Below are 24349 nucleotides of genomic sequence, written 5' to 3'. Positions count from 1 at the left end.
GGGCCAAAAAGCAATGAGCTACCCCCCAGCCTGAAAAGGCTACCTGCTGTATGATTCCCACTGTGAGTAAAAAGTGGTTCATTCTCCCCGGTGTAAGAGAATTGCAGAGTAAAACCACGCTGAATCACTATTTTTCACTGGTCATAATGGCGAAATTACAAAAGTTGAATAACACACACTGCAATTGAAGCTACGGGAGAATAAGAACTCAATTTTGCCAGGGGAAAGGTACCCTGAAATAACCACTAGGGAAGGCAGGTAAGTAATAGCTATCAAAGTTAATCGGTGACCATGATTCCACCCCTAGGAACCTATCCTGTAGATATATATGCACACACACAAAATAACAAATGCACAAGGATATACTTACTGCAGTGTCTGTCATAGTAAAATATCATAAACAACCCAGATACCCTCAACGGAAGACTGGTTACAGAAATTCTGATGCAGCCGTACAGCTGCAATGCGATGCAACTATTTACAGAGGGATCTTGGGACTTCCCTGGCGGGCCAGTGGTTAAGACTCTGACCCTCCACTGCAGGGGGCACAAGTTCGATCCCTGGTGGGGAACTAAGATCTCACATGCCGCGTGGTGCAGCCCAAACCAAAAAGAGACAGAGAGAGATCTCTTATACAATGTGGAACGATCTCCAATGTGGAACGATCTCCAATGTGGAGCTCTCCAATGTGGAACGATCTCCAATGTGGAACGATCTCCAAGGTCTACTGGTAGGCAGAAAAAAGTCAAATGCATATTGCGTAAGTGAGGTGACTTTTGTGGGTTTTTCAATGGTAGAAAAATAAAAGTCTATATTATGTTTGTTTATGCATAAACAACTTATGGGAGGATACATAAAGACACTAATAAAAGCCGTTACCTGCTGAGGTGAGACAGGAACGGCCAGGATGGGGGGTGTTCACCAGGGTGCCTTTTAGTGTGTCTTCATTTTTGGACCAAATGAATGTATTACGCATTCCCTGTTCAAATCATTAAAAGCATTAAAACCTCATTAAATCTGTATACACACACAGTGTGGTATGTGGAACGATATCCTACCAGTTTGTCACCATTGATTACTGGGTGGGGGGAGGATGGAAGAAAAAGAGAATGACTGTCCTTTTTTAAAGTGCAAGAGAAAAAGAACATGAATGGTGACATGAACAACGAGGCCAAAAAAGGTGTTTGTCTCAGAACACGTGGTTTCAGATGGCTTTTATATTAATATACGTATAGAGAGATAGATAGATAGTCTGGGTTTTTTATATAATTAACATCTACTATTGTGTAATCAAAAACTGGTTATTTTCATTTCATAGAAACTTTTCAACAAATCAAAAATACCACTTATTTCTCAAAAGGAAAAACCAAAGAAGATTTTATACCATAGAAGGAAAACATTTAGCCCATCTTTAGAAAGAAAATTTACAAATCAGAAATATGGATATCTTCTTTTAAAAAGAGAATTTTCTTTTCTTATTGAGACACCTTACTATATTCTTAGGTAGAAATAACACATTCCAAAATTCAGTTGTATTTGGGTCTTACCCTATACTTTTTTACTCTCTTAAAAAGAAATCCTCAGGACCAGTATGCCTGACGTTCAGTTTCGAGGCTTGGGAAACATTATTGAGATAATTATATGGTCATGAAATAATGTCTACTGTGAAACTTAGTGGTTTATAAATGCATTCGTTAATTGTTGACACTAGATCATGCTAGATAGGGTTCATTATATGATTCTATTTTCTGTACGTCTGGATATCTTTCTTAAGAAAAAGTTTTAAATTGTACAATACAAAATGAGTTAGCTGACGCAAATGGTTCAAGAGTAAAGCTGCTGAGATGCATTCCAGCTCTGTGTGATTTGAGAATCACAAGAAAAATTCACTGTTCTCTTCTTACATCAGCAGTCTTTTAAAAAGAAAGTAATTTCTCACAGTTTTCCCTGGAAACCGAGACACACAATACTTTTGTTATCTTCCGTAAAAATAAAATTTTAAATGGATGATGAATAAAATAGGTCAATTCTGGTCATTGTGGGAACTAAACTGCATTATGAAATGTTCAGGGAAACTCATACAGTGTGAGGACATGACGAATTGCAGCATTTCTCTTTGTCAGCCTGGCCGCTCCTACCCTTACAGTAACTATCACAACCCAGATGATCTGTGAAAATGGAAGAAAGAAATCAGTCCTACGGAGGAAAGAATTGGGGCTCGTAGATTTCATGTGGGCTGAACCCATGTCTCCTTAGCTCAAAAGCACTTTCTTTTTTCCACTTCCCCAAATCACCTCTGCACAAATGACGCACAGTAAATCCCTCTGGAATCAGTAAATAATATAAACCGTCAACGAATGGTGGCAAAGTGGAGAATGCTCATTGTGTGTTGTGACTTAAGATCAAGCAGACTTCGCATAGCAAAGAAAATCATCAGCAAACCGAAAAGACAACCTACGGAACGGGAGAAAATATTTGCAAATGATGCGGCCAACAAGGGATTAATTTCCAAAATATACAAACAGCTCGTACAACTTAATATCAAAAAAAAATCCAATCAAAAAATGAGCAGAAGATCTAAATAGGCATTTCTCCAAAGAAGACATACAGATGGCCAACAAACACATGAAAAGATGCTCAACATCGCTAATCATTAGAGAAATGCAAATCAAACCTACAGTGAGGTATCACCTCACACCGGGCAGAATGGCCATCATCAAAAAATCTACAGACAATAAATGCTGGAGAGGGTGTGGAGAAAAGGGAACCCTCCTGCACTGTTGGTGGGAATGTAAATTGATACAGCCACTATGGAGAACAGTATGGAGGTTCCTTTAAAAACTAAAAATAGAGCTACCATATGATCCAACAATCCCACCCCTGGGCATATATCCAGAGAAAACTCTAATTCAAAAAGATACATGCACCCCTGTGTTCATTGCAGCTCTATTTACAATAGCCACGACATGGAAGCAACCTAAGTGTCCATCATGGATGAATGGATAAAGAAGATGTGGTATATACATACAGTGGAATATTACTCAGCCATAAAAAAGAATAAAATAATGCCGTTTGCAGCAACCTGGATGGACCTAGAGATGATCATACTAAGTGAAGTAAGTCAGGCAGAGAGAGACAAATATCATGTGATATCACTTATATGCGAAATCTAAAAAAAATGATACAAATGAACTTATTTACAAAACAGAAATAGACTTACAAACATAGAAAACAAACATGGTTACCAAAGGGGAAAGGGTGGGGAGGGATAAATTAGGAGTTTGGGATGAGCAGATACAACCTACTATATATAAAATAAATAAACAACAAGGACCTACTGCATAGAACAGAGAACTATACTCAATATCTTGTAATAACCTATAATGGAAAAGAACCTAAAGCAGTATATATAGATATATATATCACTTTGCTGTACACCTGAAACTAACACAACATTGAAAATCCACTATATTTCCAGTAAAATTGTTTTAAAAGCCAAGCAGACTGCCTGAGTCAAAATCCTGACTCCATTACCGTGAAGCTTGGACAAGGTCTTAATATCTATCTTCCAAACATCCATTCTTTCTCTTCTAAAATGAGGAAAGCAATAGTATGGATCTATCAGGATTGTTAAAAGGATTAAATGACATGTCAGGAAGGTACTCATTGTGTCTGGTTCATACATGTCATAAATACTAGTTGTCTTTATTTTATATATATATATATGTTTTTATATATATTTAACACTAATAATATATATTTTATTTACATATCATATAAAAATAGATACAAACAAAATATATATTATTAGTGTTACCACTAATATATATCAAAAAGCTATGCCTTCCATGAAGAAACTGAGTTATTTTTAACTCAAATCGAAACCAATTGATCACCGTCTTAGTCTTTTAGAGGCTATAGAGATTCTACCTAGTTGTACAAATTTGCAGGATCAGTTGTTTTGTTATTTTCCAATGCATTTGCACACTCAGGCCCTTTCTGGACTTTTTTTGTATTTGCCTGAGTTTGGGTGAAAGAAAACACTGACAGTATGTATGTGAGAGTTGTTTTAATCTTAAGAAGCAAAAGAAGAGAGTTCTTTGAAATAAAATCCACATTTAAGACTTTTCAAAGGCATGCATGTTCACATTGTTGATAGCTCTAAAAATGTCATCTTTTCAGAGTCCCTGTCACAGTGCCAGGCCTAGCATGTGACAAAAGGCCCAGAATGACCACGGTGTCCTAGCTGTGAGGCCTTGTCTGGTGACAGGATCACTCTGAGAGTCAAACAATGTACAGGAGGGCCTCATCACCCCATATTCCTAATAAGAGGTTGTGAAAGGGGTCAAATGCCAAAACACAACATTTTTCACAAATGACCTTTTTTTAAAAAATTAATTTATTTATTTATTTGGCTGCATCGGGTCTCTTCTCTCTAGTTGAGGCGTGAGAGCTCAGTAGTTGCGGTGTGAGGGCTTAGTTGCCCTGCGGCATGTGGGATCTTTGTTCCCCGACCAGGGATCGAACCCACGTCCCCTGCGTTGGCGGGGGGGCAGATTCTTAACCACTGCACCACCAGGGAAGTCCCACAAATGACCATTTTTAAAATGACTCCTGAACATCCCTCCCTGCTTAGTGCCTGCATCTGTCATGGCCCAAGCCAGGAGGCAAACACCTCCCATCTTAGTGACTCCAGCCCTCTCCGACTAATGGAATTACAGTAAAATTTCAGCAGCAGGGCTTCCCTGGTGACGCAGTGGTTAAGAATCCGCCTGCCAATGCACGGGACAGGGGTTCGAGCCCTGGTCCGGGAAGATCCCACATGCCGCGGAGCAACTAAGCCCGTGCGCCACAACTACTGAGCCTGCGCTCTGGAACCCGCGAGCCACAACTACTGAGCCCACGTGCCACAACTACTGAAGCCCGCGCACCTAGAGCCCGTGCTGTGCAGCAAGAGAAGCCCCCGCAATGAGACACCCGTGCACCGCAACGAAGATCCAACGCAGCCAAAACTAACTAACTAAATAAATTTATTTTGTTTTAAAAATCAGTAGTAGTAAAAATCTCCTTCAATTTTAAGTCCTGCAACAGATGCAAGGTCTGATAAACTGGATAAAAGGCATGTTGAAGAACTGCCCAAATTTCATGCAAGGTTACCAAAAAATAAGTTATCTGGCAGAATTTGACCAGCTACAATTGCAGAAAAGAAATCAACAGGGGTGATCGGTGCTCCAAAAGGGAATGATTCAAATCCTTAAAGACTAATCAAGGCCTAATCAGATATTTTTACAAAAAAAATTTATGATTATGCTGTGAAAATTAAGTGTGAATTGAAGCACAGACGCTAGACGCTAACTACCATACACATGGTATTCCTCCCCAATGAACACAGTTCATTTCTGGAGAGTTAGTATATAATTTCAGTTACAAACTCAATGGCGTTAGATAGAAAACTTGTCATAATTTTTAGTTTCATTTTTCAAAATAAAGCCGTAATCATTTTTCACTCTTCACTTGAAAATGTTGATCCTTGTTTTAAACATTTATCCCAAGCGACTACTTTTAATACCTATTAGACTACAAGGACATAAATCAAAGAGCTTTATTAAACTAGAGTATTGTAAGGATTTAAAATTGCCAAATATTTGGTGATTTAATCTTAAAATGATCACTAACCACAAAATCTGCATCTTTCTCAACATCGCAGTGATATTATTGCTGCCAAAAGCACCGTTCCAAGCCTGTCGTCTTCATACCCCTACGACAATTCTCAATCGTCTGACATAAAAATCCGACTCTGGATTTGGATTTCGAGGTCAGGCCAGGTCCCCCACACTTAACCTATACAGATACCATTCCCTCTGTGCTGGCTTCTCGTTAAAATAAATATAAAGGTCCTAAAATAAAGTTGAGAGTCCCACTATTTCAAACTCCACTCAATTTCTATAGAATGAAAATAACGAAAACTTTTAAAACCTGAAGATCTACAGATTTCTACATTACATAAAAACTGTATAAAATGTACTGAGCCCTCTCTACACACACACACACACACACACACACACTCTCTCTCTCTCAAATGGAAGTACTGCTAAAGCAGATACGTTTTCTGTCTCAGTCACAGGTAATGATGATTTAAAACCATGAAGTACCACTTATAACAGAATTCACAAATTCAAATGCCTACAAACCCATGCCTGGGCTAGGTGTAAGCAAATACACAAAAATCTGTCAGCAGCGGGAGTACTGACCACCAAGAGAACCCATCCCATCCACGTGGGAATAGGAGAGGGGTCCCCAGATCTTTCCAAATCTCAAGAGAAAGAGAAAATCTAAACTTTTATGTAAAAGTTTGTAAAAGGAATAACTTTTTAACAATGATTGTGGCCAAAACAGAAATAAACAAACCTAACTCTGTACCAAGTTGATGGTATAATCAAAAAGAGAAGAATTATTTCAAGTGATTTTAAAACATTGTATTTTGACCACATGCTGTTAGTGGGAAAGAAAACACATACACAGAAGGAGATTGTAAACTACATTCGGTGTTATTCTCATAAGTGGTAATATTGGCATTGTTATTCTAGATTTATGAGGTGCAGTAGGATAAAGCATTAACATTGCTAAAAACCAAGATTTCAGCATAAAAAGATGTAACTATAAAATCAAAGAAGTAAAAAGTGCAGTCTTAATGTTTACTTGAAAATAACAGTATGAACTGATTTTTCCCTTTCAGAAAAGACTTGTTTCCTATCTTTGTCAACTGAAAGGCTAGAAGCAATGACAAACTAGTAACAACAAACGGTCCTAGCACTCAGATTCTGGGCTGTAACGAGCATCTCTCTAGGACTCCCTGGAGAAATCTCTGAGGTCTGCAACAGGAAATGTATGGAAGGACCTTAGGATATCTTGTCCCACCTCAAGCAAAAATGTTATTAAAAGAGAGAAGGGTCGTATCAAAATTACACAGGAACTAACTGGATGGGGTCGCCACGGGATAAAGATAGTACAAGTTGACCGTCAAAAAAGAACGTAAGGCCTACAATATATCAAAGCATACCAGATATATTAAAATATATGCGTCCCTAATGATACGACAAAGGAAAAACAGAACCTCATTGGTCAGCATCAAATAATTACTCAGACAATTTATGGAGGACAGGACTTAAGTATTTATTCTGTCTGTCCCACATGGACCATACTTCAGGGCAACCAAACAGTTGACGAAGAGAAGTTATTCCTGATAAAGAGGCCAGCCAACAAATCTAGGAGGAGTGACAGAACGAGGAAATGGCCTTTCTTCCGTCCCTAATGAACCGATGGATCTAGAACCGGTCAATGACTGCTAAAGCTATCAGGTGAAAGATTGAGGCAGAACGCTTATCAGTTAGATTTTCTTTACAGAAATTTTCATCCACGTGCCAAAGCAGACTTTCAAAAAACTTATCACAGCAAAACCAAATTAACCGTAACTCCTTCTAGGGTCATCAAATATATAACCAATGCTCGGATTTCTTGGATTGTCTACCAAACACGTAATTTTTTAGACTTTGTCAAAATCCATATCCAAGCGAGGGCCACAGATTGCTTCCAATTCATGTTGATCTTAAGTGTCTGTTAAGCTATCATTTCTCCCTTGGTTTTTTTTTTTTTTTTTTTTTTTTCCTAGAAGGAGTTTGTTCTGTTCAGTTTTTTTTCATATTCTGGATTTTGCAGACTTGATCTGAACAGTGTGATTTGACATATTCCTCTGATCCCATATTTTTATAAATTGGTGGTTACGTTTAAGAGCTTGATTCGATCGATTTTTCAGGTTAAACTTTTGGGCAGTAATATTTCACAGGTGGGGCTTTGGATTATGATGTCGGCCATGGTGGCATATTTTTACTCTGCCTCTGCCTATGAAAACTGACAGAGAACCTAGGGTAGCAAAACAAAAAGTATTACAGCATCTCAAGAAAAACAAAGAAACAAAAAACCAGGCTGGGGACAAATCACTGGCTCCTGGATGGTCCATTTAGTACCAGCACCTTTGATGGGAAAAGGGAAAGAAAAGACAACAGGGCCGCTGCAGGGTCTGAAAGCAGAATCCCAAAGTAGTCAACAAGCTCGTCACCGAGAGGCAGAAAGTGACCAGTTTGAGAACAGCAACTGAGAGGCATCCCACACACCAGAATGTGGTGCTTCAAGGACCAGCAGGGACTGGAGCATCTTTATCTTATGAATACATGAAACTAACAAGCTGTATGAGCTGGACGTTCGTGGCCCTCAAACTCCATGTGTTGAAGCCCTAACCCCCAGGGTGGCTGTATGTGGAGAAGGAGCCTACAGGGAGGTAACTGAAGTTAAGTTAGGTCATGAGGGTGGGGCTGTAATGGGATAGAATTGGTGGCCTTATAAGAAGAGGAAGAGGGAAATCTCTCTCTCTCCGGAGAGCACTCAGAGAAAAGGCTCTGTGAGGACAAAGGGCCGTCTGCACACCAGGAAGGGTTCACTAGAAGCTGAACCCTGCAGAACCCTTCAGAACTGTGAGAAAGTAAAAGTACCTTGTTACAGCAGCCTGAGCCGGCACAGTCCCACGCTGAGCAGAAGCTTCTAGGAGTGGATTCCCAAGTAGGCAGGGCTGGGACAAGAAGCAAAAGGAAAACCAGAGTCCAAATAAAAGCAGGAAAGGGTAAGAACCAGGAAATTTCCAAGTAGGGAGCTATTTCTTAAACATCACGAATCCCACAGAAAATCGGCTGTAATCCACCCCTCCCTTCTGAAAGTACAGGACACTAAGCTCCCAAAGATAAGCAAGAGAAAGGGATGATGGTGGAACCTCATACAAGACAGTATCTGAAAGAGAAAGAGAGAAAATAAGTAAATAAAATAACGCACCTGCAGACAAGGAAATGATGCCGGAAAGAGGCCTCCTCTAAAAAAGATTAAAACTATAGCCGTAATATTTCAAAATGAGCAAAAGGAAATTGAAAATGATGTCAGATATTAAAAAAATAAATCAGGCCCCAGAAGAGGAGGCTGACAATGCCTTTAAAAGTGTTTTTCTTGAAGTAGAGCTGATTTACAATGTTGTGTTAATTTCTGCTGTAGAGCCAAGTGACTCAGTTATACACACACACACACACACACACACACACACACACACATTCTTTTTCAGATTCTTTTCCATGATGGTTTATCACAGGATATTGAATAGAGTTTCCAGTGCTATACAGTAGGACCTTGTTGTTTATCCATTCTATATATAATAGTCTGCATCTGCTAATCCCAAACTCCCAATCCATCCCTCCCCTCCCCCTTGGCAACCACAAGTCTGTTCCCTATGTCTGTGAGTCTGTTTCTGTCGTAGAGAAGTTCATTTGTGTCGTATTTTAGATTCCACATATAAGTGATATCATATGGTATTTGCCTTTCTCCGTCTGACTTATTTCACTTAGTACAATCATCTCTAGGTCCATCCATGTTGCTGCAAATCAGACAATGCCTTTTAAAACACAATGATTTTCATAAACTGCGACCAGATAATCCCCTGCCCATTTCTAAGGAAAAAAAGTTCAAACCGTATATACAAAAATGTTCATTGCAGTTATGGAAAAAATGGGAATAAGTTGGTTATTAGCAATGATTTGAAAAGTACATAATCATTTTTAATAGAGTGTGTGATCATTAGGGTAAATGATCACCCCAAGACCACCCCCCACCTCGGCCCTGCTGCCGTGCGAACAGAAGCCCAGGTTTGCTCTGGGTCTGCGTCAGGCCCGTCTCTTCCCAAGCACCCACTTTTGTATCTCCCACAACCAGACGAAAGGGTCTGAGGGACTCTGCCTCTTGGCTGCTCTAGCCCCAGGCTTTGAGTCAGAAGTAGTCATAGAGAGACAGCGTTCCTAATCCCGGCAAGGGCAGGGACAGTGGCACTGCTTCTGGAATCGAGGCATCAGTGGCAGAGGGTCTAGGCAGAAGCCCCCAGGTGTTCAGAGGAAGTGATGATTGAGTTGGGAACTAGAGTTTTAAGTCACCAGCTTATTAATAGTTCTGTGTGATGACAAAGTTTACCTTCTAACACAATCCCATAAGTAGAGGGCCTCAAATCATGAAGACTCAGGTAACAAGACGCCTTATATTTCCTACCCACTCATCCTTCTTCAGTAGGCCCAGTGGGACTTGATAGCAACCAAACGGCCAAACGTGGTCTTAGAAAAGAACAGGCTGGGATGTCCCTGGTGGTGCAGTGGTTAGGAATCCGCCTGCCAATGCAGGGGACACGGGTTCGAGCCCTGGTCTGGGGAGATCCCACGTGCCGCGGAGCAACTAGGCCCGTGCACCACAACTACTGAGCCTGCGCTCTAGAGCCTGCGAGCCACAACTACTGAGCCCACATGCCACAACTACTGAAGCCCACGCGCCTAGAGTCCGTGCTCCGCAACGAGAAGCCACCGCAGTGAGACGCCCGCGCACCACAACAGAGACCCAACGCAACCAAAAATTAAAAAAAAAAAAGAACAGGCCACCTTAGCCCCACTGCTTAATTACTGGCAACAATTCGTAAAAGGTAAGATTATGCCTGAAGGGGTAAAATTGCTCACAAAAAGAAACTAGTTAGCTCCCTTCCAGAACTGGACCATCACGTGTTTTTTTGGTTTTGTTTTTGAGATTTAAGCTTTCCACATCCTTTTTCCTCAGGGCAGTTTTCTTTGGTTAGCCCTACTCTTCTTCCAGATCTTCTCCCTATAATCCAATCCCATCACCAGTCAATATTTTCTGAGCTCCAGATTGGAGCATAACACAATATAAATACTTGAAAAGGGGGTAAGAGTATACACCTCACTCTGAGTGTCTGTGAAAACACAAAACATGAATTCACAGAATAAGTAGCAGCAAGGAAACTATTTAATAAAATGTGTTTAATTCAGCACAGACTAGTATGTTTGCATCTTGCATCAATCAGACACGGGGATAGAAAGTCGAAGATGATATGGCAAAACACACACGCAAAAGGTTTTTAAAATAATTTTGATTTTCCACCCATCTTCAAAAGTTAAAATTTAGAAGCATGACAGTTTTAGTAGTACATGGAGGTGAAAGGACGTGGAAGTTCAATGCATTTGGAAATAAGAGCTAGACCCTTTCTGAAAACCAAACGAAGAGCAGAGAACAGAGAAACATAACCCGAACAAACAAAAGAATGTGTCTGACAATGGGATGGCCCATCCACGCCGTGGGTTACTAGGTAATTACTGAAAGTGGTGTAAAACCATCTGATGTGGAAAAGCCCCTAATAAAAAGTGGAAAATGGTTATGAAACAATATTATAGAATAATCAATCCCACTCTTTGAGGGAAGATTTGAAATGTCGACAAAATGTCGACAAGTTACCTCTGAATGGTAAACGGAAAATGTGTTGGCTGTGTATGTTTTAACTGTTCAAATCCCTAAACTTTTAATCCATAAAGTATATGACATTTTCCTCTTTGGGAAAAAAAAAGGTCAGACGTGTGAGGAAATAAAAAAGCAAATGTTACTCACCCCCAAATGGCCCATGAGTTCACTCTGCCAGGCTGGCTTCAGTGTTGTCTAGAATAAAGGATGCTTCCTAACAGTTTGGTTTCCCATCTTTCATGCCTAGGGGATCACAACATAACCATCTCGCCTGACCGACAGTTTTGTCTGTAAACAACTGGCCTTGAATTCGTAACTTTAAATAGGTTTAAGACTCACCGCTACTGCTTGGGGAAGCTCAATTTTTTAAAGACCCCCTTAAGAAGCAAATTTATTTACAACAGCCAAGATACGGAATCAACCTCAGTGTCCATCGGCAGATGAATGGATAAGGAAAATGTAGTGTGTGTGTATATATCTACCTATACATCCATCCATCCATCCATCCATATATGACAGAAAATTGTTCAGCCTTAAAAAAGAAGGAAATCCTGTCATTTACAGTATGAATGAACCTCAAGGACGTTATGCTCAGTGAAATAAGCCAGAGACAGAAAGACAAAGTGTACGGCAATAGGCGCATGTGGAATCTAGAAAAGAAAGGTGAACTTGTAGAAGCAGAGTAGGAAGGCGGCTGCCAGGGGCTGGGGAGAAGTGCACAAGAGGGAAATGGGGAGATGTTGGTCAAAGGGCACCAAGTTTCAGTTATGCCAGATGAATGGGGCCTGGAGATCAAAGGTACTGCATGGTGACTGTAGTTAATACTACTTCATTGTACGCTTGAAACGTGCTGAGAGTAATCCGAAACGTTCTTACTACACACAAAAAATAACTGTGAGGTGATGGATGGTGGACAGTATATCAAACCACCGCAGTGCACACCGCGAACACACACACAATCTGTGTCCATTACACCTCAACAAAGTTCGGGAAGAAACGTGAGTGTGGTGGCTAGCAAAAAAGAGGGGGCCTGGCACCCCCAGCCGATATTATTCAATTTAGTTTTCGCTGAGATGCTTGTTGGATGAACAGAGGCTTTGTCCACGGTGTCACCCTCCCTTCTCTGAACTGTTGCAGCGAAAGTCGAGAATGGACTCGAGTGGGGCAAGCCTGGACTGTCACTGGCCCATGGGAGCCCACTCCTGCTGCCACAGCTTCTAAAAGGTCACTCTGACCCTCCTCCAGGGGCTCCCCACGGAGTCCCAAGTATCGAAATCTGTACCTGGGCTTGAAAACCCCCGTCTATGGCTCTCCAGCCACGTTCTCTGCCCCGGGGTTTTGTTCCCTTTGCCTCACGTGCTTTTCTCTCTCGAATACCTTCAGATCACCGCCCTTCCTCCCAGGACTCAGATTCAATTCCTGTCATGCTTTCACAGCGTTGTCTAAGTTTCCATCTGAGTACTCACTACGGTCATTAACATTTCTGCAGATGCCTCCTGACTGCCCGCCTCCCAAGACGAAAGCTGCCTGGCCAGCCATGATATCCCTGGTCACGGAGCTCAGAACTTAGGCGGTGAACTGCCCACATTACAGAAAGACTACCCATCTGGGGTGGCTTCTCCTTTGCTTCTTAAAGGCAGGGGACTGACTGAAAACCAACTCAATTCAAGGGTCCTCTTCCACTTCCTACGGTTCAACCTGAGGCACCAGACGTGCAACAGCACCGTCCTTAGTTACTCGACAACTGGCAAAGCTCCCGACGGGCCCCTCTTTCCCCACTCCTGTGAAGACAAGCTGGGATAAAAGGACCAAAGACAGTGCAAACTACAAATTCCGGGAGGCAAGAACTTCAAAACCACCAGACTGTAATGGCGTAAAATCCCCCCTGCCCCTTCCCACCCTAATCCCATCGACCCCAGCGCTATCTCCAACCCCTAAGTTCCCTTCCTCCTTAGGGTTCAGAGATTTAATAACACCAGGAACATGAGGAAGCAAATACACGCTCCTTGGCCCCACGGCGATTCGGCCGCCGGAGTCCAGCTCTAACACAAATCTACCATCCCGATACGGCCACGGCAGGGACCCCCCGACCCAGTTTAAAACCCAACGCGTGAGCTGTAAAGGAGCTGCAGCACTTAACTGGTGGGCTTACTTCAGGAAAGAGAAAGGAGGTTCTCCAAAAGAACACTGCAAAGCCCAGAAAGGGAGGACCCACGCGTGCAAGGCCTTGCGGCAGCGTGGATCAGGTCAGAGGCGCTTCCCAAGGACCACTCAGGGCGCTCTAATGGGAAGGTGCAACGGGCCAGGGCCGCCTTTCACCCCAACACGGCTCTAGGTGGGAAGCATGTGCCCCTAGTGATGTGCCCGCCCGGCAGGGCGCTTTAGACCGAGCCCAGGTTACTGTCAGGCAGGGTGCCTAGAGCTCCCACAGGGCTGAAGGCGTCTGAAGGCGTCCTCGATACGTAAGGTCACTCGTCCCGAGTCAATTTCTTCATGTTTTTACAAAAGGGACCACAAATTCTCACTACCTGGTGCACATGATCAGCCAGGCAACTGGTCTTACAAGTTCAATGCGTTTTCGGCCATCTCTGCCCTTTCCTAGGTATTGAGAACGATGGGACCAAAGACCCATTCTGTGGGGTCTTAAAAATTGGCCAGGGCACATCATGAAACTGTCTTCAAAAGCACCGTATGCTTTTACTCCGACCAATTCTGTTCTCAGAAGCCATTTCTAGCTTGGCTTTCAACTGAAGGTTCCCCCGTTAGAGACCAGATTTCAAACTGAGGGGAAAACGTCCCCATTTGTATAAACGAGACAGAAACGTATTCCCCGCAAGATAACTGAACACCAGATGATTCAGAAAATCCAGGCAAAGTAGAAGCAATGTATTTGGCAATTTTTTTCTTCCGACGAATGACGTAAATTCTCTCCCACCTCCAAGCAGTTTGCAAGATTTAACTGTTACATTTAAGATTCAGCATATTTGTCATTCTACATGAGGTTACACACACACACCCTTCGTGTAAGTCATCTCATCCTGATCATGGGAAGAAACTTCACATCTGTTAAGGTCTGGTTCTGAATATAGCATAGCATATACAGCAATTCAAATCTATTAATATTTATTCAATATTTTAACAAATTAAAACGCATCCAGTTTTACCCTTTATATTTCAGTTCTCCACATACTGACGTGATCCCTCCCTAGCTTTTAGGTAGGAAAGTAATCGTTTAAGGATAACTGGACACCTAAAGAACTTTCTGGTAGGAAAGTAATCGTTTAAGGATAACTGGACACCTAAAGAACTTTCTGGTAGGAAAGTAATCGTTTAAGGATAACTGGACACCTAAAGAACTTTCTGGTAGGAAAGTAATCGTTTAAGGATAACTGGACACCTAAAGAACTTTCTGGTAGGAAAGTAATCGTTTAAGGATAACTGGACACCTAAAGAACTTTCTGGTAGGAAAGTAATCGTTTAAGGATAACTGGACGCCTAAAGCACTTTGGTAACTGCACTGGAGTATAGTACTTACATGAGCAAAACAGCTCTTACTTTGACTTCTAATTGCTACAGTATGGTGTCGATGGGATCAAACTCAGGCAAGACGGACTCAATTCATGTTTACATGTGGAAACCACACGAACATAAGTGGTTAACCTACTGAGACTCTGGCAGTCTTGTTTCACTTCACTGGGAAGCCAATCTAAGCCCTACTTTGCTGTTGCAGCAGGCTGCTGTGTCCTTGCACCGCCCACAAAAATTCTTTGTGGGGAGAAAACCCACCAAAGCTGTGATGTGTCCAATGAAATCCTTAATCTTTGACATCTTTAAAGCTTGGGAGTACTTGACAACAGCAGGTAAACGTGGAACATCTTCCCAGAAGACCAACTTTACGTTAAACATGTTAACGCTGAAACAAAAGGCAAGTAAACGCACAATTTATATTCATTTTTAACAGACGAGACGTCCCTCAAGTTCCCGCAACCATCTGTATGGTTTCATCAGACTTTGAGAAGCTCTACATTAGAACATGGTGACTTTTGCCATAAAAGCAACTATTATTCTTAAGATCTCTATTTGAAACGTCTAAAACAGGTACCACTTTTATTCTGCCAGGTCACACAAACCTCAAACAAGCTCTTCCCTAGGTGTGACACTACCTAGGCCAAAAGACAGGTGGGGTAGGTATTATTTTAGCCTAACTGCATTGACGGTATTTACACCTCTTAACGACTTACCGAATACAATACTGTTGACCTGTCATTTCATTTGTGTGAAATGATTCACATGTACAGAAAATTAGAAGAATTTAACCTAACAGACTTCAAACTAAGTAGTAATAGCAAAGGCAATTCAGATACTAACATGGCACAATTTTCCCTGTTAGTGGTTTTAAAATGCTCATTTAAACGAGGGATGAGTTCATTTGCTTAGATATTTGAAATACAACTTTATTCTGATTCTAAACGAAAAGGAATGGGAATGACAGTAACAAACAAGATTCCACCACTGGATATTGTGATGTGACTGTAGCAGTCTTATATTTGAAACTTAAGGAGGAAAGAACTGTGTTCCAAAACATCTAAATATGCAGGTCCAAAAAAATGAAGTTTTTTTTTTTTTTTTTTTAACTGCCACATTCACTCCAAAGCCCATTCATCTCCTTCAGCATCCCAAACATCAAGCACATGTTCTGCTTAGCTATATAATAAAGTGGCAAACACGCTGCACCACTGACATCACAGGACAGTTGCCTATAAAACTAGACTTCTGACGCTGGGCTCCAGCTTCACTTTTCTCACAGGTCATCATCTTCATCCGGGAGGGCAGTTGTCTGAGCAACCTAGACACAGAGATGAAAACGCTGTCATGCTCCAGATGGAAACCACCAGGAACCGAAAAGCATGCACTACCGAGCCGCACACACCGTACCTCCAGGTCGTGCTCGTACTGCGCTGCCAACGCGGGGTCCATGACCACCTCTGGCGGGGCGAGAGCGGGCATGGCGACGAACTCCAAGTTAGGGTCTCCGATCAGTTTTCTAGCAAGCCAGAGGAAGGGCTTTTCAAAATTGTAGTTACTTTTGGCGGAGATGTCATAGTACTGTTTAAATGAGAGATAAAATTAATTTTAAAAACCCATACATCAAAGACATTGATGAAGCACTTTAATGGACTTATAATAATTTATTATATAATTTTATAATTATAATTTTACCTAAGGATTTTACTTATAATTTTACCTAAGGATCATAAATCCAGTAAGTTCTAAGAAACATACCTGAAGATTCTTCTTTCGGTGGAAGACAATCGACTTTGCCTTAACCTTTCTGTCCTTAATATCCACTTTGTTGCCACACAACACGATGGGGATGTTCTCACACACTCGTACCAGATCTCTATGCCAGTTAGGCACGTTCTTGTAAGTAACCCTCGATGTTACATCAAACATTATGATGGCACACTGAGCTGAAAGGAGCATTTACAGTAAATTAGTGTCGGCCTAAGAATTTGCTACATGGATGAAACATGCTAAGAACTATGGACTCACAGTCTCAGGCCTAAGTCCAGGTCAGCCACGTTTCTCTACTCATTTTCAAGATCTCTACCAATTCCAAAAATCTCATATCATTTTAATACACAGTATTATTTAAAAGTCCATTTTACTGTACATGAAACCATGAAAGACCAGCTTACCATATGAAATCTCTCTACCTGTAATACTTCGTAAGTTCTGCCTCATCCCAAAAAAGTATCCAGTAGATCAACGATAAATCAGCATTCCAGGGAACTCACCTCCCATATTCTGAGGATCTAGCAATCTACTCTTTAAAAACGTTCTTAAATGGCTGAACACACTAGGATACAGTGTGCCTATTTTTAAAAGCTCAGTTAAGTCTCTATGTTGACCTGCAGAAACAGCCGTGATAAAGCTGGTAAGCCTCTGAGTATGCGTGATACCTTAAACAGATTTTTAGCTAAAGAATGGGGGCGGGGAGGGGAGAGGAAGAATCTTTGCAGTTGTACACACTCTCGTAAGGCAAAAGACATGGAAAGATTCCCAACGATTTTCATGACAAGAGAAAGTCTTACATTGAGCATTTTCTTTGTTCATCTTTTTGCTGGATATAATGAGATGCATTTATTTCCTTTGCACTTTTAAAATCAAGCACTCTGAAAAAAATATTCTGCAAGACCTAGTGAAATTAAAAAGAAACCGGCTGGTCTTATACAACATTTTATAAGATAGAAAGCCTAGTGCCTCTGGTCCAGGATCTGGTCAAACTGTTTACCACCTTTTTAATGGAGTGCAGAAGAAATGATCATCGACTACCACCAAAATATATACCCAAACCTAAGTTTTCAAATACTGGGGCTGCAGCAACACCTTGTCTGTTGCTTCCAGTTTTTAAATTAAGAGCCTCAACATACATCGCATCACCTCTTTCAAAACAGTGCCTACGGAGACGCAAGCATGCAATCAAATGGCACCAGACAACCTCCACAGGATCTCCTCCCGTCCGACTGAGGGTCAGCTCTCAGGAGCCAGCCCACCTCCTGAATCGAAGCGCATCGCGCAATGGCCAGTTCAGTCAGCACGAGGCACGCGTCTGCCGGAACAGACCTGATGATCTGTAAGCAGCCTTGGACAGGAAGCTACAAATCCTCAAAGGCGGCCGGTTACGAGGCAGATACCTACCTTGGATGTAATAGCCATCTCTCAGTCCACCAAATTTCTCCTGGCCAGCTGTATCCCATACGTTGAACTTAATGGGTCCTCTGTTGGTATGGAACACAAGGGGATGGACCTCAACGCCCAAGGTGGCTGCAACGTAAGCGTGGAAAGTTAGTCAGTGACCTCATCCATCTCCCACACGTTTTCACACGCCGTTTCCCCCACGTACCTACATACTTCTTCTCAAATTCACCAGTCAGATGGCGTTTCACAAAGGTAGTTTTCCCAGTACCGCCGTCACCAACCAGTACGAGCTGTTGGGAAACACATCTTTGAAGTAAACACCGGAACGGGTCTCAGGACCTCGGGATTGTGAGACTGTCCCGGTGCTCTGGACCGCCGTCTCACAGGGAAGAACTCTACATGCCCCCTGAGCACACCTAAGACAAAGCATCTTAAGACAGCAGCCCCGTCCCATCTCACGAATGACCCGAACCGGCGGAGCTCCGAGCCCAGCTTCCCCGCGCGCAGGGCGGGGCTCGCCCCCTCCCCCCCCCCGCCGTCAGGGGACCGAAGGCACTGCCGCAGCACCAGCACGCTGGCCGGCGAGGCGGGCCAACGGCACCCGGCCGCGGTCACGAAGCAGGCCCCGCCGTTAAGGCCGTCCGGACGCGGGGCCCCCCTTTCCTAGGGCCGCCCTTCCTCCCGACCCCCTCGGATACCCACCTTGAACTGCACTTGGGGCTCTCCTTGCGCAGCCATCGCGATGCTACTGCGGGCAGAGGAGAAAGAAGTGAGGCCGCATGGCCGGACCCGCCCCACGTGCCCGGGCCCACAAAGGCCTCCACCCCGGAGCCCGGCAGCCCGCACCCCACCCCCACCCCGACACACACACACACACACACACACGCACACGCGCGCGCGGGGGCCGCGAGGGCGCGCGACGGCGATGGCGGCGAGGCGCTGCTCCCCGGCTCGGCTCCCCCGGCCGCCGGGGCCCGGCTCGCGCCCGCTCGGCGCCGAGGCCCCGGCGCGGAAAGCGCCCGGTCACGGCCCGCGGCCAGCCCGGGCCGCCCCCCGGCCCTCCGCCCGGCCGCCCCGGCCGGATCTCTCCTGCAGCCCCGCGGCCCGGCCGCCCGGCCTCCCCTCCGCCCCGGCCGCCCGCCCGGCCCACCGCGGCTCGGGTCCCGGCGCCCTCGCGGCCAGAGAGGAAGGAAGGCCCTCCTCCCGGAGCCCGGGGTCCCCACGCAGCCACCGCCTCACGGCCGCCTCCCGCCGCCGCTGAGACGCCCCGATCCCCGCCCCCGCCCCGGCACCGCAGCCCCCGCCCCGGCACCGCAGCCCCCGCCCCGGCCCCACTACCTTCCAGAAGCGTCTCCGAGCCCGTCTGACTGAGGGCTGGAAAGATGGCGGAAGCGCAATTCAAATGCCCGGAGACGCAGCCGACGCCGGCGCGCGCCGAGGGAGGGCGGGGCAACGGCGCCGCGTCGCTCCCACGTGACCCCTCGCGCACGCGCACGCACGCCGCCCCGGCTCCGGCGGCTGTGCCCGTTGGCCTGGCGCATAGGGAGAGGCTCGCGGGGCGCCGGGCGCGGGAGGCTAGGCGGTCGCGCGCACGCACGCCGGCCCGCGGGACCACGTGCGCCAGCCCAGAGGGCGGGTTCCCGCGCGCGCATGCGCCGACGGCGACGAGGCGCGCCCAGCTGCCACCGCGGGAACAGAAGTGGAAGGAGAGGGCCGAGGCCCCCTTGGGCGGGAAACTCGCGGGGTGGCCCACACAAAGGCCCTGCCCCTGCGTACAAACACGGCACGGCGGGCCCGGGGCGGGCGCCATGTTGGGGTGCGGGCCTCCTTACCCGCCCTTCCCTCCGGCCCTTTCCACGCGCCCCCGTCTCGGTCAGGACCTTCTGGGAAGTAAAGGTAGCAGAGACCGATGCTTTTCCCACCTTGGAAAGACGGCCACCTTATTCTTAGAGCATCTAAGTGGTCGGCAGCCTTTGTGGCCCTAATTCTGCAAACAGGATGATGAAATTTAGTGTTTCCCACCGTGGCAGCTCTTCTCATCTTAGTGACAAACCAGGGATGCAATCCATGAGTATTTAGGTTCCAGGGTCAAGGGTCCAGACAAGAACTGTTCACGCATAGAACTTACATTCTCCTGGGGCATAGCCTCCTCTCAGTATTGTCAAAGATGGAAAATGAGGTACACCTCCAGCTCAACAAGTGTGGGTTATTATCCTTCATTGGCTTTCAGCAAAGATGTTGGCCGAGGGGAGTCCTCCAAACTCACACACATCCTAACTATAAAAGGCCAGTTTGGGGCATTTGTCTGAACAGCCACGGATTCTTAAACTCATATGGTGGCCCCTCTCCCCAAGCAAGCATCCACGGCTGGCAGCAAGAGCAGACAGCTAATGGCCCCATCAGGATAGTCAAGTTCCCTGGGAAAGATGCCACCATGGGGAGTCCTCCCAGAGCAAAGAGAACCCAAAATGACAAGGAGTTAGCTACCTAGTCCTGAGCACACTTGCAGACAAGTCTGCTGGGAACGCAAGTGATGCAAACTGGGCACAACAGATCTGAGAACCTGCCCGCTGGGAACTCAGGTCCGAGGGTCCCTAAGGACCCTCAGGCAAACACCAAGCCAACCTCGATGCCGCTGGTGGGAGTGTAAACTGGTTTGGCCACTTGGGAAGGTAGAAACATAAAACACATATGAGTGTCCATGACTTATGACCTTTATAGTTCCATTTCTAGGGAGACGCCCTAGAGTTCAATTCACACATATGCCCAAGAAGACAAATTTCACAATGATCACTGCAACATTATTTATAATAGCAAAAGATTAAACTTACATAAATGTCCATCAGGGAAATTTATAAATAAAATCTATTATCTAGACTATGGACTTACTGTACAGCATTTAAAAAGAATGAAGCTCATCTAATCAGCAGGGTTAGGTAGATCTCAAAAGGCTAATGTTGAGAAAAAAGAAGCAAGTTCAAGGAAGATGTGATAATAGCTTTATAGAGTCTATACATAACTTTATAGAGGTTATACATATAGTATAACACTGCTTATGGTTTTTACAAATACACAGAAACCATATTAGTTCTTGAATGTAGGTTTTTAAAAATTGAGTGCAAGGATATAGACTGAGTTCTGATGGCTGTCGCTTCAAGAAATGGTGAAAAGGATTCTGATGGAACGATGAGAGGTCAACAAAGATTGTAACTTTATCTGCAATGTCTGCTTCTTTTTTTCTAAAAGGTGATTTGAAGCAAATATGACAGCCTATTAACCATTATATACTTCTGGGTGGTGAGAACACGTTTATACCTTTTGTCATTCAAAAAAAATTTCTTCCGACAAAAATGCTAAGGGGGTATATACCAAACCAAGAGTACTAGCTGTTCTAGACAGAGCTCCTGGGTGATTCGTTCGTTTGCAGTTTACAGAGGTACTTACTTGTCTCTGGCATCCGGTGTGGATTGCAAGCCGATGCTTAACCTGTAGTTTAAAAAAATTGCTGCCAAATACCAAAAAAAATGTTGCAAAAATCGTACAAGGAATTTCAGAATCCATTACCTTTGATTTCCCCAAACGTTAACATTATTTACTTGATCATTTGTCTTTACCATCCTAGCCTGCTGTGTCACAGTATATATATCGTACATACATTTTTCTGTAGATCATATATATACATATGATTTTTTTCCCACTGCGATGTTTGAAACTAAATAGCAAACAGGACACCCCTCTGTGTGTACTGCTTAAAACCTCAGGACGTTCTGTTACATAATCACGGCACACTTACCAAAATTGGGAAATTCATATTGTTATCGAATATCGAATGTTATCGAATATCGAATTATCAAATGTACAGGACTTAATTGGCAGTTTTCTCCCTCCTGCCCTTATCTGGTGCAGGATCCTCCAGGATTACACATTACGTTGACCTGTCCTGCTAGTCCCTAACTCTTTGTTTTCAATTGAAGTATAGTTTATTTACAATGTTGTGTTAGTTTCTGCTGTACAGCAAAGTGATTCAGTTATACACATATACATTCTTTTTCTTTTTAAATATTTATTTATTTTTGGCTGCGTTGGGTCTTCAGTGCTGCGCGAGGGCTTTTCTCTAGTTGCAGCGAGCAGGGGCTACTCTTCGTTGCTGTGTGTGGGCTTCTCATTGTGATGGCTTTTCTTGTTGCGGAGCACGGGCTGTAGGCACACAGGTTTCAGTAGTTGTGGCGCATGGACTCAGTAGTTGTAGCACATGGGCTCTAGAGCGCAGGCTCAGTAGTTGCGGTTCACGGGCTTAGTTGCTCCGCAGCATGTGGGATCTTCCCGGGCCAGGGCTCGAACCCATGTCCCCTGCATTGGCAGGTGAATTCTTAACCACTGCGCCCCCAGGGAAGCCCCACATATACATTCTTCTTTTTTTTTTCTTTTCTGGCCGCGCCTCGAGGCATGCAGGATCTTAGTACCCCCGACCAGGGGTCGAACCTGCGCTCCCTGCAGTGGAAGTGCAGAGCCTCAACCACTGGACCTCTCTGTGCTATACAGTTGGACCTTTTTTTTGTTTTGGGCCACACCACATGGCTTATGGAATTATAGTTCCCCAACCAGGGATCGAACCTGGGCCCTTGGCAGTGAAAGTGTGGAGTCCTAACCACTGGACTGCCAGGGAATGCCCCAGTTGGACCTTGTTGTTTATCCATTCTGTATATAAAAGCTTACATCTACTGACCCCAACCTCCCACTCCATCCCTCCCCCAACCTCCTCCCGCTTGGCAACCACCAGTCTGTTCTCTATGTCCGTGAGTCTGTTTCTGTTTCATAGATATGTTCATTTGTGTCGTATTTTAGATTCCATATATAAGTTATATCCTATGGTATTTGTCTTTCCCTTTCTGTCTAGTCTCTTTGAATCCAGGACAGTACCTTCCTCTTTGTCTTTCATGGCCTGGACCCTTTTGCTGAGTATTTCATAGGCCCATTGCTTTGTAGAATGTCCCTCCATTTGGACGTGTCTCATATTTCCTCAGGACTAGATTCAGGGTATGCAGTTTGGGTCGGGACACCCCAGAAGTGATGCTATGTCCTTCTCAGTGCATCTTATCGGGAGGCACAGAGTGATCTTCTGAAAACATATCAGACCATCCTTCTCCCCTCTTAGCCCCTGCAATGCTTTCCTATCTATCACACTCAGATAACTGAAACCCAAGGCCAGCCAGGTCCTACATGACCTATTTTGTACCTATCTCTCTGCCCCATCTCAGGTCTCTCTCCATGTAATTCTGCTGTAACCACACAAACCTTTCTGAATCTTTCCTCGGCCAAGTTCATTCCTGCCCCAGGGCCTTTGCAGTTACTGGTCCTTCTGTCTAAAATGCTCTTCCTCCACATCTTTGCGTGACTAGCTCCTTCTCACCCTTCGGGGTGAGATGCACAGATCACGTGCTACTTCTTAGCGTTAGCACAGAAATTGTCTTCCTTAAAATCAAAAGGGTGAGGATTGCATATATTATTGCCATATGGCCCTTTGATCCCACAGAATGGTGCAGACGATATGCTTTGACGGTCCATGAACGAATCCAGCCTTCAGAGCTGTTGTTTGTCCTACACTGGTTGGGGAAGAGCAGCACGCTTTATATCTGAACTACTTCCCAGCGTTTTTCAATGTGATGGTTCTGGGAGTTCCCTGGTGGCCTAGTGCTTAAGATTCTGGGCTTTCACTGCCATGGCCCGGGTTCAATTGCTGGTAAGGGAACTGAGATCCCACAAGCCACGCATCGCGGCCAAAAAAAAAAAAAAGTGATGATTTTAAAATGAGTCCACAATTCTTTGATATGTCTCCCCTCAAAAACTTGAGCTTAATTCTCCTCTCCTGGAGCATGGGCTGCGTTTAGCGACTCACTTCTAACCAATGGAGGGTGTCACAATGGACAGTGTGACTTCTGAATCTAAGTCATTGAGGCTCTGCGGCTTCCACCTTGCTCTCTGAGGTCACTCATTCTGGAAGCCGGTCACCATACGGTGAGGACAGGCACAGCCCTATGGACAGATTCATGGAACAAGGAGCTGAGGCCCCCTGCAAAGAGCCAATAGGAGCTTGCTGGCCTGTGGGGGAGCATCAGGGAAGTGGATCTGCCAGCCCCACTCAGGCCTATGTCTTACCTGCAATTTCTTGAGCCCTGAGTCAGAACCCCGCAGTTAAACCACTCCTGAATTCCTGGAAACTGTGTGAGATAATACCGTGCATTGTTGCTTCAAGCTATTAACTTCTAGG

At 44.5% G+C, this 24349-nt stretch overlaps 1 protein-coding gene across 3 annotated transcripts; it reads right to left on the bottom strand.

The window, feature by feature from the left end:
• Positions 1 to 14244: 14244 nt before the first annotated feature.
• Positions 14245 to 19518, bottom strand: RAN (RAN, member RAS oncogene family). Of its 3 annotated transcripts, none has more exons than XM_032603223.1 (7): positions 19420 to 19518; positions 18784 to 18829; positions 18287 to 18371; positions 18082 to 18207; positions 16663 to 16850; positions 16315 to 16485; positions 14245 to 16225 (listed from the first exon to the last, which is right to left on the bottom strand). In XM_032603223.1, the coding sequence occupies exons 2-7, from the start codon at positions 18817 to 18819 to the stop codon at positions 16181 to 16183; spliced, it is 651 nt and encodes a 216-aa protein (XP_032459114.1). In that variant the 5' UTR covers positions 18820 to 18829; positions 19420 to 19518; the 3' UTR covers positions 14245 to 16180. The 3 variants fall into 3 exon arrangements, with proteins under 3 accessions (XP_032459114.1, XP_032459115.1, XP_032459116.1); XM_032603224.1 differs by having other exon boundaries at positions 18784 to 18826; positions 19420 to 19496; XM_032603225.1 differs by lacking the exon at positions 19420 to 19518 and adding an exon at positions 19232 to 19331.
• Positions 19519 to 24349: the final 4831 nt, after the last annotated feature.

The sequence above is a fragment of the Phocoena sinus genome, chromosome 14 (assembly GCF_008692025.1).
Source record: "Phocoena sinus isolate mPhoSin1 chromosome 14, mPhoSin1.pri, whole genome shotgun sequence".
Taxonomy (NCBI): domain Eukaryota; kingdom Metazoa; phylum Chordata; class Mammalia; order Artiodactyla; family Phocoenidae; genus Phocoena; species Phocoena sinus.
Note: the sequence above shows the minus strand (reverse complement) of the source record. Positions and strands in the feature narration are given on the sequence as shown.

Coding starts and splice junctions, on each gene's coding strand:
- RAN (XM_032603223.1), bottom strand. CDS start 18,819: ATGGCTGCGCAAGGAGAGCCCCAAGTGCAGTTCAAG. Junction 16,851..18,081: donor AGATGGCTATTACATCCAAG/GTAGGTATCTGC, acceptor TGCTCCTTTCAG/CTCAGTGTGCCATCATAATG. Junction 16,486..16,662: donor ACCGAAAGAAGAATCTTCAG/GTATGTTTCTTA, acceptor TCATTTAAACAG/TACTATGACATCTCCGCCAA.